The sequence below is a fragment of the Panicum virgatum genome, chromosome 2K (assembly GCF_016808335.1).
Source record: "Panicum virgatum strain AP13 chromosome 2K, P.virgatum_v5, whole genome shotgun sequence".
NCBI lineage: Eukaryota > Viridiplantae > Streptophyta > Magnoliopsida > Poales > Poaceae > Panicum > Panicum virgatum.
The window spans coordinates 38,078,817-38,097,129 of record NC_053137.1 but is presented as its reverse complement, the minus strand read 5'-3'; the positions used below and the strand labels follow the sequence as shown (position 1 = coordinate 38,097,129).

Here is an 18,313-nt window from a genome sequence, read left to right as displayed (position 1 = left end):
GTCCACGAACTCGCAAAATCGAAATCTGGCACCCTGAACTTGTTAAGTTGTGCCGCTTAGGTCCATACCCCTTCAAGGGCATGAATATATGCAAAAAAGCTCTTAAGTTTTATCATCTTCCCTTCCATGCCCCCTCCGCCGCCCCTCCCCTGCGCCATCTCTTTCCCTGCACCCTCTGCCGCGCTCTCCCTCTCCCAGCTCTGTCTGCCGCCCCCTCTCCCTTCCTGCTCCCTCCGCCGCCCACCCCCCTTCCTGCTCCCTCTGCCGCCCATCCCCCTTCCTGCGTCGGTTGCTCCGCCGCCGAGCGCGTGTGCCGCCCCCGCCAACTCGGCTCCTCCGCTCGATGCCGCGATGCGCCAAGGACAGGGCGGATCCAGGCAGCGGAAAGGAGGCGGGAGCATGCGCACCACACGGTCCAGGGAGCGGTGAGGCTCACCGGCGAGTGCCTGCGATGGGATGAGGCGGCGGCAGGGGTCTTCCATGGCAAGGATGGCGGCAACGGAGCCACGAGGCGTCGAGGATGCAGGCGAAGCCGGCGATGGCAAGGAAGGAGACCTCGCTTCCTTGACGTGGAGGCCTCGCTGCCCCGCCGTTCTTTGTCGGGCACATTGCAGTGGGGCAACGACCCTGTCCTCCCGCTCGTCCGAGACCAGCACCGGCGCACGCGGCGCGTCATACGCCGCCTTCACCTTCGCAGCGGCCGCCATCCCTAGAGTGGACCACCTCTTGGCGCAAGAACCCACCCTCCTCCTGCTCGCCGTCCTCGGCGGCGCCCTCCCCGCCGCCAGTGTCTTCTTGGATAAGACGGGAATATGGGGCGAGCTAAAGCCGCACTTCTTGGCCGTCTTGCTGCCGGCGCCAAGAACTGGCTCCTCATGCGCCAGTTGATTCTCCGCCCGTGACGGCGGCGGCGGCGACATCGCCACCGGCGCGAACGGCCGCCGCGCTCCTCCTCCATCTCCTCCTCCTCTGGCCCTCCTCGGAGGACGCCGCGGAGGCCGCCAGGGGCGGCGGCGAGCACGGAGTCCGCGAGCTCCAGGGATGGGGGCGGGCGAGTCCGCGAGCTCCAAGGACGGCGGCGAGAGGGGAGTCTACAAGATCTAGGGGCAGCGGCCACGAGCTCCAGGGGGCGGCGGCGTCCGTGAGCTCCAGGGCGGCAGAGAGCTCCATGCACTGGCGGAGGAAGCAGGGGAGGCGTGGGTAGAGAGAAAGAGATATAATGGGAGGGGGTGAATGTAGAAGATAACAACTTTGGAGGGTTTTTTTGCATATATTCATGCCACGTGGCGCCATATCAAGGGTTATGGACCTAAGTGCCACAACTTAACAAGTTCAGGGTGCCAGATTTCGATTTTGCGAGTTCGTGGATCTAAGTGGCACCTGGGGACAAGTTCGAGGGCCGCTGGTGTATTTAACTCCTCCTTAAACAACCAGCGTGTCAAGCTGACTAGACACCTAACATGTGGGCCCCACATGTCAGATCACCTCCCTCCTTCCTCTGCCTTCCACAGCCATGGCCGGCACTGGGGCAGAGCGGCGGCCTAGGCGGTGCTGGGTGGTCGGTGGGCGGCGGTTTCAACGCATGGCTGGCTGGGATGAGTTAGGGAGGAGGTCGGGGAGGCTGTGAGGAAGCTCCACACACGAGTAATTGGAAGAGGGCAAGGTAGTTCGGGTTAATGTGGCCAGATGGCGGGGGGGGGGGGGGGGAGGGGGAGGGGGGTTTGCGATTTTGGCGCCGGCAGCGGCGCTCGCATGCGTGTGTCGGGTGGAGCGAGGTGATTAGGCTTCCTCCGCCACCTCCAAGTGCGGGCCGGAGCACGCACGGTGCAGCCGTGGGCAAGAAACGGCGGCCTACAGCAGGCACCTCCACATCGCACCGGCGGAGCGCAGCATAACCGTGGGCAGCAGCGCAGCGGCGGCGGGCGAGGGTGGCAGCCCAGCAGCCGCCCCTGCGCGGGCCTGCGCCACGCCACGCCGTGCGCACCAGCTCCCCCGGGCTGCCCTGGACGATAGAGGAAGGATGGATCAAGTGGATCTGACATGTGGGCCCCACATGTCAGGTAATGGCGGAGCTCTCGGTATGGCTAGGTATGGCCGCCGCCATACCTTGTTTTACTGGCAGTACCTTGTTATATACCACATGCAACTTTCTATCTGTGTATTTTTACTTCACTGTCACCATCAGTTGAGGTTTGGAGCTTGATCAGCATAGCTCAGCCATATCTTAGCTTTGATTTGTCCTCTGCCACTGATGTCAGGTGTCCAATGACAGTTTAAGAAGGGTAATGGTGATTTGGACCCCACATGAACTAATTAACAAGTTCGAAGATCTAGATGCGCATTTTGAGAATTTGAGGACCGGAATGACACCTACTACCAAACTCAAGGGCCGACGGTGCACCGTGCTGAGCTGAGGTATATCACGGTGGCGTGGTCGGTGGTGGTGAGCTCGGCTGTGCCAGCTTCCTCTTGCATCTCAAATCAGCTTCTGGTGGGGTCGGTGGGGTCAAGATGAAAGTCCAGATGGTAACATTTGCGGACACCGCTGCCTCCTTGGAGACGTACTCTCTTGGTGCATTGTACTATCATGCCGAGCTGTGGTTAATGGGGTGAAAATCCAATTTCCTTGGGCTAGCATTGATGGCGACGTTAACGTCGTATCCTTGTTGGAGGCAGCGCTAGGCATTTTCAGCGTGGTTACTCGACAGCTTTTGGTTGGCTGTGCAGTGGAGCTTCTATTTTTTTTCTTGTTTTCTTTCTTTTCTGAAAATAGAAAAAATGAAAAGAGTGAGGATGGATGTCGGGCAGTATGCTGGTGCAGTAGCAGTGGATGCAGCTGTTGAGGTGACGCGGCGGTTGTGGTGGAGTTGCCAAGCGCTGGCGTTGCGAGGCATGAGTTGATGTTTCAATCCAACAAGCCGATTGATGTAATTTTGGGTAGTGCAACATGCTTAACATTCCAATCCAACCGATTCGTGTTGTTGTTAAATTGAACTTGAGAGTTGTGTTGTGCTGACTGTGTTGTGTGGTTTACTAGAAGTGGAAAAGTTACACAAAGTTCTTGAAATGATCACAAGAGTTTATGCACTAAGGCCGTGTTTAGTTCGCGAAAAGTTTGAGTTTTGGTACTGTAGTACATTTCGTTGTTATTTGACAATTAATATTCAATCATGAACTAATTAGTCTTAAAAGATTCATCTCGTATGAAACAGTTATACTATATAATTAGTTATTTTTTTAACTATATTTAATGTTTCATGCATGTGTCCAAAGATTCGATGTGATGAGTATTGTAGAAAAAATTTTGGGAACTAAATGTGGCCTAAGAACATGCGTGCCTTTTTGGGTTGTATCCGAATACATTGAAAGGGATGTCTTCGGATACAACCCAAAAAGGCTAATCCGTGAACATTTCCCAAGGGAAGAGTTTATGAATCGTGAACAACCATGGTAATGTAAAAATATGATAGATTCGATCTATGGTCATTGAGGGCCTCCTAAAAAGAGCTACTAAATTCATAGTTTTCCAACTAAGAGGATTATTCGGAATCATGCATGAATTGAGCTAAGCTAAAAAAAACTATTTTAAAAATAAGTCGATATAATATGACTTTCCATGGATTCACCTATGTAGACTGTGGCTAACGCTGAAAAAAAAGAGAGCTCGAGTACCACATGTAAATAATAAACAAGATTGGTGTAGAGACTAATAAAGAGACAAAAGAAACAATAACAACAACGACTAATTCATTTGCCAATATATTTCCGAAAATTAAGTGGAAAACTAAGCAATAATAGTTCTGTGAACTCTTTAATAGGTAAAAGGTTTAGGGTTGGTTTAATATATTTTTTTGAAATAACTCAATCTTTTTTTGCTAAGACTCGCCCAATCCAACCATTTGGAGTTGTTTTTGTTATTGCCTATTCCGTCTTTGGATCTATTTGTTAATATAATCAGTAGCTCTCTGCTAGATTCATTTAAAACAAAAGTGTTGCAGTGCTTGGCTGGGGCGAGCTTGAGTCTTCTCTTTGCTGTGCGTTATCTTTTTCCCCTCCTCAATTCAATTCGTTGACACGTAAAAACACCCATGTCCAAGTTTGGGTGGTGGGTTATTAATGAAGACTAAGTGATATTCCGCGCGTTGTTGCGGAAATTTTTTAAACAAAATTTTAAGCTGAATTTTAAAAATAGAAATACTAAAGTGATTGTATGGCAACATTCTTTTGCTAATGACATTATATATGAAAACATGAGAACGGCTCTCAAATGATTGATCCTCCATGTAGAAATTTGGTACCGTGGTACTCACAAAGACTAATAAATTGTATGCATGGATGCTATTAGTCACAGAAAATCAGTGTAAGAAATAAATAGATGGTCTTAGTGGATGGTAACGTGGCTTCTAATGTAGTGAATTTCTATATGACGTGGATAGCTTGTATGTTGAAAAAAATAGAGTTAATGAATTTTAGTGGGGTGCATCTATATAAGTTATATAGATTACAAATATCTGTTAAATATGTTAATAGCGGCTGGAGTGAATTTTACGAAAAGCAACGGTTTGTGGCTAAAACTATATTTCCTTTTTCCGAAGTGATGATGGCTTTGCTGGTAATAAGGTTTATTGTAATAGAGTATACTTTTATCTCTACTTAGATTCAGTAAGTCTTTATATTATTTTTCTAGTGCTAAATGACATTTGAGTCAATAGTAAGAATAGCAAGAGGCTTATGCTGACTCCCTCGAGCTCAAAATGGATGGTCCCATCTTACTTGCTCTTTCCCATGAGTGAGATTGACGGTCGTTAAGTATCAATTTAAACACTTAATAAAACCTGTATAAAAAGTTTGAAAGTTGAAGCGCCAGCCTTAGTAATTTTAGTAATAGGGTTTATATCTAACAATTTTCACAAGTACTGGTCTAAAAATGTTTGCAAGTGCATTTAGGCATAAAATGATGAGAAACAAATCAAATCAGGATCAAGCATGAGGATTCAAAAGCCTATAAATAGGGATTAAAGCGACTTAATTTTGCATGAAACATCCGTAACCGCCATAAAGGCTCACAGGCCAGTCATCCAGACCACCAGTATGGCCGAACTAGCCATGGGCCCGCTCATCTCCAGCTTCCATCGTGTCAATTGCTGGTGTTGTCCTAAAGTTTGTCACGTGTGTCCCTATCTGAATTACCAGCCGAAACTGACCTCAACAAGGTTATAAATACAAAAAAAAGAGGCCCACTTTCAAGACATACCATGCACACTTCACACATTCCTCACACATCAACACATCATAGAGGCTTAGGGCTACTCTTGTAGTGCTTAGAAGATATGAAAAGTACTGGGGGAGTTCGGGGGAAGTGCCAGATCTGTCGCCACTATCCTCTAGTTTATATCTCGATGGATGCATATCAATCAAAGTGAGTATTTGTAATTTTGTATGCGCTTTAAGTTTCCAAGTTAAGTTAGTTCTATCCCTTAGTTGCTTATAGGATCATTGTTCACTGGTTTAGCGGATGTCCTAGTGTAAGACATGTGAGAGAGATGGTTGGTTTGAATAATAATCAATAGTGTAGATGTAGTGTTTAGACTAGAAGTTCTATTTGGTTGTTGTGTACTTCACGATTTATAGTCCCTTTTTCGTAATCCTCCTCGTCTGGGTATGTCGTCGCACCGAAGTGCTGAAACAGCTAGGTTTTTACCAGGAAGAAGTCAGTAGCCCAAAGTAAGTAATTAAGATTGTTCTTTCTTACCTTTAGATTTTTAGCGGTACAAATTCTCTTTACCCCTTACATCTACTTTTGTGTGGTGTCCTTGAACAAACCTGATTCTTAGATAATACATTCACGTTTTCCAGTGGAAATACGATACTCCGAAATATTCTTGGAGAAAGCTACAACAATATATGTACCCTTGCGAATTTATTTATGATTGTTAAAAATACCAACATATGGCTAGTTATAAAATTTTGTAGATAGATTGAGAAGGGTGACGAAGGTTCAAATTGCCTGCCCTGTCTCGCACATGTGCAATTAAAGGTCCTCGTCAAATGTATTTTCATTTAATCAACTTATATACTCTGTATTTTGAGATAATTGGAATGCTAAAATTAGACATATTTCTAGCATGGCTGAAGTATATTTCATTTCTCGAATAAATCTGTGAAAATACAAACCCCATGGTGAGTTTCGAATTGGAACCTAGGTTCACATTTTGTACCGTAAGAAAAGAAACGCTAACTAATCAGTGGTTGGTGTTCTTACATATCTAGAGTATAGTTGGTAATAGAAGAAAAGATGTCATCCGTAATACTATTGTTTTCTAAACAACACTTGTATGAAACATCACGAAATTTGTGTATGGCATTAAAAATTACAGTGGATCTTAATCATCATACGGATCATACAGTATATGTGGATCTATACCACGGAAGTTCTACAGTAACACATTTTTCTGCGTTAAACCTGATGGACTGGTGGGATAAGTGAAGTTAGGTGTCAATGTATTAGGACAAATCACTACTTTAGATTCTAAGAATTTTATAAGAAATCGGTACAGTTGCGCGGAAATCTTGTCATCTTCATTTGGAATGTTTTGTGGCACCCAGCCGAGGGTGATCTGATCTGAGCTCCTCTAATCCCAATAGTTAATTCCTTTTATTTTAGAGAACCAAAAATAAATAAAGGGGGGAAAAGAAAAGAGGGAAAAAAAAAAGAAGGGGATTCGCCGTCGTCAAAGCAGACTAGAAGACAACCACATCAGCCTGCTTCCGCCGCGCCATCTTCTCCTCCCCCACCGCCGCCGCGCGGGCCATCGTCTCCTTGCTCATCCGGTCATCCCTCCTCCTCATTCCTCAATCCGTCCGCCCCGCCGCGTCCCGGCGGACTGGACCCAGGAATCGGTGGCATCCGACCCCCGTCCCACCCCCTCTCGCTGCTGAACCTGAATCCCAGGAACGCTCCCCCCTGCGCGGCGGCATGGACACGGAGCCGCTGCTGCCGGCGCAAATGCTCCGCCCGTTGCCGGAGCACTCGGAGGTCTCCCACTTCTCCGCCCCGCCACCCTCCTCCCCGGCGTCCTCCTACAAGGACCGCATCATCTTCGGCGCCCACCCGCCGCCGCCCCCTCCTCCCCCGCCGCCCCCGCCGCCGCCGCACGGCGCCCACTACCGCCGCGGCTCCATCGACGGGCTCCGCGACCTCGACCTGCCGTCCTGCTCCTCGGCCCCGCCCTCGCCGCCGCCGGACCCGGAGGACCCCTCCTCCGCCTCTGCCGCCTCGCCCTCGCTCTTCGACTTCATCGCCGTCGCCACCGGCGGCCGCACCAACCTCCACCGCTCCCGCACCGCGCCGGCCATGGCGCCGCTCAGCGCCGTGGCGTTCGCGGCCGGGGACCAGCCGCCGGCGCCGCCCAAGCGCCCGGCCATCGTGCTGCACGCTTTCCTCTTCCTGCTCGCCTACCTCGCCCTCGGCGTCACCTTCTACGCCGCCGCGCCGGCCAACTTCACCTCCTCGGCAGGGCCCACGCACCCCGTTGCAGACGCCCTCTACTTCTGCATCGTCACGCTCTGCACCATCGGGTACGGGGACATCACGCCGGCGACCCCCGCCGCCAAGCTCTTCTCCATCTCCTTCGTCCTCGTCGGATTTGGCTTCGTTGACATCCTCCTCTCCGGGATGGTCTCCTATGTGCTCGACCTGCAGGAGCACCTCCTCATCACCACGCTCAAGAACCCAAGCTCCGCGCGCAAGCACCGCCACAACTACATCTTTGACGTCAAGAAGGGCAGGATGCGCATTCGTATGAAGGTGGCACTCGCACTGGGCGTCGTCGCCATCTGCGTGGGTGTCGGAGCGGCAGTTCTTAGGAAGGTGGAGAGCCTGGGGTGGCTCGACTCGGTCTATCTCTCGGTGATGTCAGTGACCACAGTCGGTTATGGGGACCATGCGTTCCGAACACTAGCTGGGCGGCTTTTTGCATCTGCTTGGCTGCTCGTGTCCACCCTGGCTGTGGCGAGGGCGTTCCTCTACTTGGCGGAGATGAGGATTGACAAGAGGCACCGTGCAATGGCCAACTGGGTGCTGTCGAGAAATATGACTGTTTCTGAATTTCTTGCTGCTGATATTGACAACAATGGATATGTCACGTAAGTACATGGGGCCTTATTTCACCTCTTGCATTTACTACTAAGCAGATTGAAAGAGTGTTGATTCTCAATGAATAAGGATTACAGGGAGATTACATATATATAGGCCTAAGAGACCAAGGGTCCATGGTGTGAACACACTACCAGGAGAGGTCTGGCCGGGAATTAAACTAGCACAAGGAACTAGGGGGCTGCACAGGGAACAGGGAGAGACCCATTCACACACACGTATTCTAACACGCCCCCGCAGTCGAAGCGTCTGGTGTCCAGACATTGAGACTGGAGCGAAACTCTGTGAATACTGAAGTGGGCAGCCCCTTGGTGAAAATGTCAGCAAATTGGGAGGTCGTCGGGACGTGAAGAACACGAACATCGCCAAGGGCAACGTGCTCCCGAACGAAGTGTAGATCAATCTCCACATGTTTGGTGCGCTGATGCTGAATAGGGTTCGAAGACATGTAGACTGTGCTGATGTTGTCGCAGTAAACCAGAGTTGTCTTGCGCAATGGGGTGTGCAGCTCGGACAACAACTGTCGCAACCAGGAAGCTTCAGCAACTGCATTTGCAACGGCCCTGTATTCTGCTTCAGCGCTAGAACGAGAGACTGTGTTCTGGCGCTTAGACGACCAAGAGACGAGACTGTCACCAAGGAATACAGCATATCCGGAAGTGGATCTTGTATCTGGACATCCTGCCCAGTCCGCATCTGAGTAGACGATCAGCTCAGTATGGGATGATGGTCGAATCAGCAAGCCCAGATGCAGTGTGCCACTGATATAGCGCAGGATGCGCTTTAGGGCGGCAAGATGGGGTTCTCGCGGATCGTGCATATGAAGGCAGATCTGCTGCACTGCATAGATGTCTGGTCGCGTGAATGTCAGGTACTGAAGAGCGCCTGCTAGACTGCGGAAGTCTGTCGGATCAGAGACGGGAGGGCCATCAGCAGGGAGTTTTGGATTCATATCCACAGGAGTGGAGCAAGGCTTGCAGTTGGACATCCCGGCGCGGTCAAGAATGTCTGTCATATATTGACGCTGGGAGAGAAACAAACCAGAGGGAGTGTGCTGGACTTGCATGCCGAGAAAGTGATGAAGCTGACCAAGATCCTTCATGGAGAACTCGTGCTGGAGAGTACTGATGGTCCATTGCAGAAGTCCCATGGAGGAAGCTGTGAGGACAATATCATCAACGTACAGCAAGAGATAGACTGTGTCTGGACCTGAGTGGTAAACAAACAGAGAAGGATCTGTCTTGGCTGCAACAAAACCAAGCTGAAGAAGGAAGGAGGCAAACCGACTGAACCAAGCTCGTGGTGCTTGCTTGAGGCCGTAGAGGGAGCGGTTGAGTCGACAGACATGACCTGGGCGAGCTGAATCCTCAAATCCTGCCGGCTGAGCACAATACACAGTCTCAGACAGATTACCTTGGAGAAAGGCGTTGTTGACGTTCAGCTTGTGGATTGGCCAAGAACGCGAAAGGGCCAAGGAGAGGACTGTCCTGACTGTTGCTGGCTTAACCACTGGGCTGAATGTCTCGTCAAAATCTACTCCAGGTCGTTGTGAAAAGCCACGGAGCACCCAACGCGCCTTGTAGCGCTCAAGAGACCCATCAGCCTTGAATTTGTGCTTGAACACCCACTTGCCAGTGACTACATTAGAGCTGATGGATAAGTCTTTGCTGTTGGTCTTTGTGGTCCCTTGTACCCCTGCAGCATCTTGTAGTCCTTATCATCTTGGACTGCAGCATCTTGGACTGCAGGACAGCAGTTAGTGTCCTCTCTAGGACAGCAGTTAGTGTCCTCTCTAGGACAGCAGTTAGACTAGTGTTAGACTAGCATTATTGGCTTCGTTTGCTGCCCAGCAGCCTGCTGTATATATATGTGGCCACCCCTCCCGTTGGAAGGCATGGCATTGTGAGTGTGAATGAAGAAAAACCCAGAAAAACTTCTCCAACTTGAGTGTCATCCTCTCAGCTCAATGAGAGTGAAAATTGAGCTTCTAACAAGAGCTGGGTGGTCGTGGGATGAGATCCCATGTGTTGTTGGCGAGAAGAGCAGAGTATTCGTCCTCCATGGCAGCACGCCAGTTTGGGTCAGCGAGAGCAGCCCGATATGTCCGAGGAACTGGGGACAGAGGTGCCACTTGATAGAGAGCAGGAACACGAAAACCATGCTTAGCTCGTGTTGTCATGGCGTGCTGATTTGTCACCGGAACAGTGGGGACGGCACCGGCAGGGAGGCGCTGGGCGGGTGTCGCAGGTGGAGCAGCGCTTGCGCCAGATAGGGAAGCTGTAGGCGCCACAGCTTCAGCACCGGCTGCGGCAGTACTGGGGGCCGTAGAGGCCGCGGCGTCGACTGTTGCAGCGTTGGGAGCCGTGGATGCCGCTTCCTCGGCGCCGGCTGCTGCAGCGTTGGGGGCCGTAGTGACCCCTGAGGCAGGAGCGCCGCGTCGGGTGTACACGGCCCCGAAGCGTCCGCGCGGTGGAGGAGCGGGCGCCTGGAGAGCGACGGTGGAGCGGCCGGAGGCGGAGGGAGGAGCCGCGGCGGATGGGATGGGGCGGCGGCGGTAGCAGGGGACGCCCTACTGGGCGTCGAGGCCTCGGGAGGAAGGCAGCCGCTTGGGGGCGGCGCACTCTGTGGGCCGAAGGGGGCCGCCGGCCGGCAGGCGGAGGACGGCCCAATGGATGGAGGGGCAGCCCACGCAAGAGCCGGACCAGAGTCCAGCAGGCCAAAGCCCCAGGATGGCGCGGCCGGTACCGGTCCTGTTACCTGGGAGGAGGCCGCACGTGGCAGTGCGGGCGGTGTACCTGCAGGGACAACACGGGGAGACGGTGGAAATGGCACCAGCGAGAGGTTAGTGTCCTCTAAAAAATCAAAAGCTTCATGTGGAGTTGGTGAGGAATCTTCGGCAAAGGGAAAGGTGTACTCGTCGAAAACAATGTGTCGGGAAATGATGACCCGATTTGTGTTACGATCAAGACAGAGGTACCCTTTGTGATGTGAAGAGTATCCAAGAAAAACACATAGGGAGGAGCGAGGGGCAAGTTTGTGGGGGGTTGTGGCGGAAAGGTTGGGATAGCATTTGCAGCCAAAAACCCGAAGATGCTCGTAGGAGGGCTGAATGCCAAAAAGGGCAAAGTGGGGTGTGGAGAACTGGAGAGTTTTGGTTGGTAAGATGTTAAGGAGGTAGGTGGCTGTCCCGAGGGCAGCGGCCTAGAAGTGGGGGGGGGGGGGGACGCGCGCATGGAACAGCAAGGAGCGAACAACATTGTTTGTAGTACGGATGATGCGTTCAGCTTTACCGTTTTGCGCGGAGGTGTAAGGGCATGACATACGAAGGTGAATGCCATGGGACAGGAAGAACGAGCGGGCGCGGAGGTTGTCGAACTCGCGGCCATTGTCGCATTGAACTCCTTGGATGGTGGCACCGAACTGTGTGCGCACATAAGCAAAGAAATTAGACAAGGTGGAAAAGGTGTCAGATTTCAGACGCAATGGGAACATCCATAGGTAATGCGAACAATCGTCGAGAATAACCAGATAATATTTGTGACCAGAGACACTAACAACGGGAGAAGTCCATAAATCACAATGTATTAACTGGAAATTATGAGTGGCATGGGAGGGGGATGCATGAAATGGGAGACGGATATGTCGTCCTAATTGACATGCATGACAGAGACCATCATTTGTGGTAGCATTACACTTAATGACAGAGGAGATGGCGAGTTTGGAAAGAGCTTCAGATCCCGGGTGTCCGAGACGTTGATGCCAAAGCGAGGAAGGTGACGAAGCGAGGAGTGCCGAGGCCGGGAGATGCAAGGGGTAAAGAGGCCCGGAGCTGTCACATCTGACGATCTTGCTCCGAGTGGGAAGATCCTTCACAGAACAACCAAAAGGGTCAAATTCCACGGTGCAATTGTTGTCAATGGTGAACTGGCGAACGGAAATTAGATTCTTAATAAGGTTCGGGGCAACAAGAACGTTATTAAGATGAAGGTTGTCCGAAAGATGGGCAGTGCCAGTGGAGGGTAACTGGTACAAGGTTTCCGTTACCGACAACAATGCTAGAAGGAGAATGAACAGAAGAAGTGGTAGGTGAAAGAATACCAGCGTTGGAGGCCACGTGATTGGTGGCTCCAGTGTTGAAATACCAATTCTGCTGGGCGGGCTGTTGGAGCTGGAGGGTCTAAAATTGGGCTGCCAGAGCCTGTTGATCCCAGCCAGCATTGTTGTAGAGGGCCGACGAGGAGTAGGCAGCGGGGCCTGGTGCTGGCGCTGGAACGCCCCACTGGTCGGCCCACTGGCCAGGGAAGCCAGCAAGAAGAGCCTGAGGTTGCTGGGCCGGTCCAGCAAGGTGTGGGGCAGAGGGACCCCGGGGTCCGGGCCACATGTGAATGGACCCGGCCCACGGGTTCTGGAAGCTGGGCCAGCCGGGCCCTCCTGGCGCAGGGGAAGAACCAGCGCCGAGAGCAGGGGGCGCCGAGCCGCCGCCGCTGGCACCGTGGTGGCCGGGAAGACCGCCGCCGCCGGAAGGGCCACCCCCACCGCCCCCGCCTTTGCCATTGCCGCGCCTGCCACCGCGCTTGCCGCTCTTGGACGACCCCCCATGCGTGGAACCAGGGGGGACCTGCTGATGCGGCGGTGGCTGTGGGGCGGGTGCGGGCGAGTGGGTGGTGGTGAAGCTTTTCCCGCCGGAGCTGGTGAAGAGGGCGGTGGCTGGGGGCGCTTTCTCCATGGTTAGTTCCTCGATGCGCAGATCGTCTCGAACTTGCAGGAAGCTGGGCAGAGGGTTGGTACGCCGGAGGTGAAGACCAATGGCAGTGAACCGCTCGTTGAGACCCCGGATGATGTTGAGGACGAGGGTGCGGTCGGAGATGGGTTCACCGAGATCGCGCAGGTCCTCCGCCTTGCGTTTGTAGAGGCGGCAGTACTCGGCGACGGGGAGGTCGCCCTGAGAGAAGGCGCGGAAGTCGGCGTCGGCGTAGAAGGCGCGCGTCGCCTGGTTGCCAAGGAATTGGGATTCGATGGCGAGCCACATCCGTCGGGCGGTGGTGTTGCGCTCGGAGACGGTGTCGGCAAGGTCGTCGGAGATGGTGCCGAGAAGCCAGGTCCGGACGACGCAATCCATGCGTACCCAGTCGGCGGAGGTGGGGACGGCGATGTCGGAGAGGACATGGCGGTTCAGGGAGTACTTTCCAACTGTGAGGAGGAAAGACTCGCGCCAGCGGGGGTAGAAGGTGGACGTCACGTCGAGGAGGAGCGGGACGAGGGCGCGAATGTTTTGCACCGAGACGGCCTGCGCGTGAAGGTTGAGAAGCGCAGCGGCCTCATTGTGGGCGATGGCGTCGTAGTCCGGAGCATCGGCGTCCTCGGCGTGGTCGGACAGGTTGTCGCCGTCGTCCGGGGGAGGAAGGTTGGCAGCGGCGCGCTCACGCGCGGCCCGCTCGCGCGCGGCGCGGATGCGAGCGTCGGCCGCGTCACGATCGGCCTGAGCGAGGAGGGCTTCTTGCTCGGCGTCGGCTGCACGAGCGAGGGCAGCATCACGCGCGGCCTGGGCGCGGGCGCTTCTCGGCGGCGGCGGCGGCCTCGTCGTCTTGCAGACCCGCCATGGGACGCGCTGGAGCAGCGTCAGGTGGGCGCGCTAGGAGCGGCGATGAAGAGGCACAGCGGAGCAGCACCAAGCGGCGCGCGTGGAGCTGTGTGGGGGCGCGCTTGATAGCAGCGCCAGGAAGAGCGGAAGAAAGGGGAAGGGCCAAGGCTGTAGAACCTAGGCGAATGATATCATGAAAGAGTGTTGATTCTCAATGAATAAGGATTACAGGGAGATTACATATATATAGGCCTAAGAGACCAAGGGTCCATGGTGTGAACACACTACCAGGAGAGGTCTGGCCGGGAATTAAACTAGCACAAGGAACTAGGGGGCTGCACAGGGAACAAGGAGAGACCCATTCACACACACGTATTCTAACACAGATGATTACATTCAGACTATTTCTTACGTTTTGGCTAAATAAATATCATTGATCCACCGTTAACCATGCAAATAGGTGGTACAAAATTGATTATCCTCCAGAGAGGCTTATTGGTTATAGATCCACATCCACAAATAAAACGGATTTATAATTGGAGGTCACTGATTAAGCATTATGGAACTATCAACCCATCGCCAATCGGGCAAAGTAAAATTTCAAAATTCTCAGTTAAGGATGAACTTGCCAGATAGGCACTAGCCAGCAATAATGTATCATTAACATTTGGTTGTTCACTTGGCGCTGTTTAGTTCTGCTGATGTTCCTGTGCTAGATGGGATCTGGCGTCTGTTCAAAATTTGAAAAAAAAGGCTGAGCATGCTACATCTTAATAAGCTTTGGTAAAGTTAATGGGCTTGTGTGTGCTTATTCATCACCTTGGGGTATTCAAGAGACTTATTCTTGAAAATTCAGCATAGAAGAATAAATCAAAATGGAGAAAGAACTCAGCTTACTTATTCCCATATGGTTTCAATCATACACCCTATTAAAAGGGATGAAGACTGTTCTGTTTGGAGACTTGTTAAGTATTATTCCTCTACCAGTCTGTCACACTTGCCAGAATATACCAAAATACAAACCTATAAAAGAAGTATTTTGATACATTGCATGTGGAGGAATGTATAACGATATATACAAATCATGGTGCGTAGATTGGGCCAAACTTTTTGCCAAGAAACTTCTTTTCTGTTGACAAAAAGCAGTTGAATGCAATTAACAAATTCATCTTGCAGTCGTGTTCACTGAATGAACTGTTATTGTCTTGCAATTGCTGTAGAAGAATAGTTCGTGACTGAAAATAATATAGTATGGCATTATGGCTGTTAATAATACGACATATAAAACAAATGGAGTGAGCTTGACAGTTTGTCAACTATTTTGGGTGACTGGATAAATTAAGAATAAACAAATAACATTTGAAGGGAAGATTTTTTAAAGTAAAAATATTGATTTATTTTGACATTCTCCTGGTTTCTAACAATAATAAATGTTCCATGATGTTTTTCATTTCTACATTGTGTCATCTTTGGAAGACCCATAGAACTGTCCTTTTATGTTCATCAACGATTGCGGAATTCTCAATTTTTTAAACTGGTGGTATGATGGTGCTATCGCAAGTATCGGTTGAATGAATGGCTTATGTAGTGCAGTTTTGCTCATTTACATGTTCATTCAGTTATTGACAAATATACATAGATTGCTTATTCCTGTGCAGCTGTTCTAAAAAATATGTATGGTAATTTTGAAACTTTGAATATTCAAAATTTATAGATGATTCATACAAGACTTTGTCCAATTAGAATTTATGCCCATTTTATTTATTTGTTCAACAATGCCGGTTCATGGATGAGATCACGGGTGCATCACTGTACTTGGTGCAATCTTCATCTGCTACCCTACTTTCAAGATGTAATAACTGAGTACTACATGTACTTCAATTAATAAAGGTGGACTCGTCCAGCCATAATTCTCATGATTGTATATCCTGTTGGTTTTAGGCCAGGATATAGTTATGGACTAATATTGAATGTCGCGAAACACAGGAAGCAAATGATAAGCTTTGACATACCTTTTCATCTTTTACCAACATATAGAAAGTATTATCAGTCAGTTGTGAATTCTCTACAATATTAAATTGCTTCTCCTTAGCTCAAGTTGGTTTTATGTTGGAATTAGTTTATACTTTGAGTTCTTGTTTTATCTATGCTTTTATAGTCCACCCACTTTTCTAGTGTTTACATGATGACTTCCCTGAATTCTCAAGAACACACTCAAGGTTTCTTCAGTACCAGAAAAGAAAATATTCATGATCTTTCTATATGTTGATTTTTGAAATATGAATGCGAATTGTTTTTTCATCCATTGCTGGCTCATTGATTTGAACATCGTGCTTAACTTCGTTGGTGTTTGATGTGTCAAATTGATGTATGGAGGACATAGGCACGCCATTTGCACTTAGCAGCAATCAAGCACCATATACCATAGCCACACTGAAGAGTTGGAAACTGCCCCCAGATAGATCAATTTTCATTCAGCATATGTGAACTTCAGTAGTAAAACAGTAGCCTGGGAGACTGAGACCTATACATTAGCAGATTCCACTGATTTTGCCAGCCTGTACAGTGGTCTTCCAAATTTTCAAGTTTCTGCTTCCATTTGATATAAACAATTTACATCCTGTACTTGTGATTTGGTCACAGTACAAGAGGAATATCCTGGACTGCTTATAAAGTTATCTATCTCTTCAATAATGCTTCCACCCTTCTGTTCTAGTTATATGCTATCAGATATGGGAATACAAAAAACACAAGACAACCCTGACACAGAATGTTTCATTTTTGCTCTATTTTTTTAACCATACACATGTTAGCTATAGGTATTCATCACAACAAGGAAAACAAAAGGTTAGCATAATGACAATCATGCTATAATAGCAAGGATTGTTTGCAATCTCTTCCTGGAAGATGATCTATTTACTTCTGCCTAGTACAGCTTGATTCTTTAAATTGTAATTGTCACATTGAAAAAGGGTACCCCCACCTTGCCTGGTGGCTAAATAGCTATGTTTTTTTGTTGTTGCATTGGACAGTTGTTGATCATTACTTGTGTTATTCAGGAAATCAGAATTCGCGGTTTACAAGCTCAAGGAGATGGGGAAGATTTCTGAGAAAGATATCCTGATGGTCTGCGATCAATTCCAAAGGCTAGACACCGGAAACTGTGGCAAGATTACACTTTCGGATCTTCTGGAGAGCCATCACTTGGTCACAGAACCCCGAGACAAGAAAAAGGGGAAGAAATCATAACACATATCTTGGTACGCACAAAAAACGTAGAGCAACAATAGAATTTTGGGGCCTGGAACTATGCAAGGCTAGAATCAGGATGCATTCTCCTGCAACGAATGGAGTGGCCTGAATCCATTTAAGGTAGAAGTTGAAGTTGCTCTCCAGATATGATTCTACCTATAAATGGTGGGAAGATCATTAGTGTTAATAGGAAGTGGTTGTAAATCTGAACAATTATACAGGGCGGTCTATTCAGATTCTTTTATGATCACATATATGTGGGTGTAAGAGAGAGAATAGGAGAGAATAATGACGTGTATTCTTCCAAACCCTAGAAGGGTGGGATATATAGATCCTATACATGGTCTTCTAAATGGGCCTCTATACATGGGCTCACATATACACCAACACCCCCCGCAGTCTGAACCACCGGCGCAGCGGTGTTCAAGACTGGACAACAAGAAAGCCAACACCCCCTCGCAGTCTGAACTACCGGCGCAGCGGTGTTCAAGACTGGACAAGAAGAGAGTACAAAGGGCAAATACACCCCCCCAGCCACAACTAGCCACTGGCTACATTGAGGCTGGAGCGAAACTCCGAGAAGATTGAGGAGTATAGTCTTTTGGTGAAGATGTCGGCAAACTGGGAGGTAGTCGGGACATGGAGTACCCGAACATCGCCGATGGCGACTCTGTCGCGCACGAAGTGTAGGTCGATCTCCACATGCTTCGTCCGCTGATGCTGGACGAGGTTGGTGGAGAGATACACGGTGCTGACATTGTCGCAGTAGACGAGCGTGCTCTTGGCGAGCGGGCTGTGGAGCTCCGCCAAGAGCTGTCGTAACCAGGACGTCTCCGCCACGCCGTTAGCGACAGCACGGTACTCCGCCTTGGCACTGGAGCGGAAGACAACCGGCTGCCGATTGGACGACCAGGAGACCAGGTTGCTGCCCAGGAAGACGACGTAGCCGGAAGTGAAGCGGCGAGTGTCCGGACAGCCAGCCCAGTCAGCGTCGGTGTAGACAACCAGCTCAGCAGAGGACGAGCGGTGAAGAACCAGGCCGAGGTCCACAGTGCCACGGACGTAGCGGAGGAGACGCTTCAGCGCAGCAAGGTGACTCCCGAGGATCATGCATATGGAGACAGACCTGCTGAACAGCGTAGGTGAGATCCGGCCTGGTAAAGGTGAGGTACCGCAAGGCGCCGGCCAGACTCCGGTAGGCAGTAGGATCAGCCACATGATCACCCAGATCAGCAGACAGCTTCGCCTGAGTGTCGACAGGAGTGGAGCAGGGCTTGCAATCAGTCATCCCAGCCCGCTCCAGAATATCAAGTGCGTAATGCCGC

At 50.4% G+C, this 18,313-nt stretch overlaps 1 protein-coding gene across 2 annotated transcripts; it reads left to right on the top strand.

Annotated features, from left to right (window-relative positions):
- Positions 1-6,716: 6,716 nt before the first annotated feature.
- LOC120675199 (two pore potassium channel c-like) lies at positions 6,717-17,318 on the top strand. Of its 2 annotated transcripts, none has more exons than XM_039956316.1 (2): positions 6,717-8,193; positions 14,123-15,458. In XM_039956316.1, the coding sequence occupies exon 1, from the start codon at positions 6,977-6,979 to the stop codon at positions 8,147-8,149; it is 1,173 nt and encodes a 390-aa protein (XP_039812250.1). In that variant the 5' UTR covers positions 6,717-6,976; the 3' UTR covers positions 8,150-8,193; positions 14,123-15,458. The 2 variants fall into 2 exon arrangements, with proteins under 2 accessions (XP_039812250.1, XP_039812241.1); XM_039956307.1 differs by lacking the exon at positions 14,123-15,458 and adding an exon at positions 16,796-17,318 and having other exon boundaries at positions 6,726-8,145.
- Positions 17,319-18,313: the final 995 nt, after the last annotated feature.

Excerpts from the sequence above, each read along its gene's own strand:
- LOC120675199 (XM_039956307.1), top strand. The coding sequence starts at position 6,977 with ATGGACACGGAGCCGCTGCTGCCGGCGCAAATGCTCCGCCCGTTGCCG. Across the intron at positions 8,146-16,795 it reads GACAACAATGGATATGTCAC|GAAATCAGAATTCGCGGTTT; the intron begins GTAAGTACATGG and ends TGTGTTATTCAG.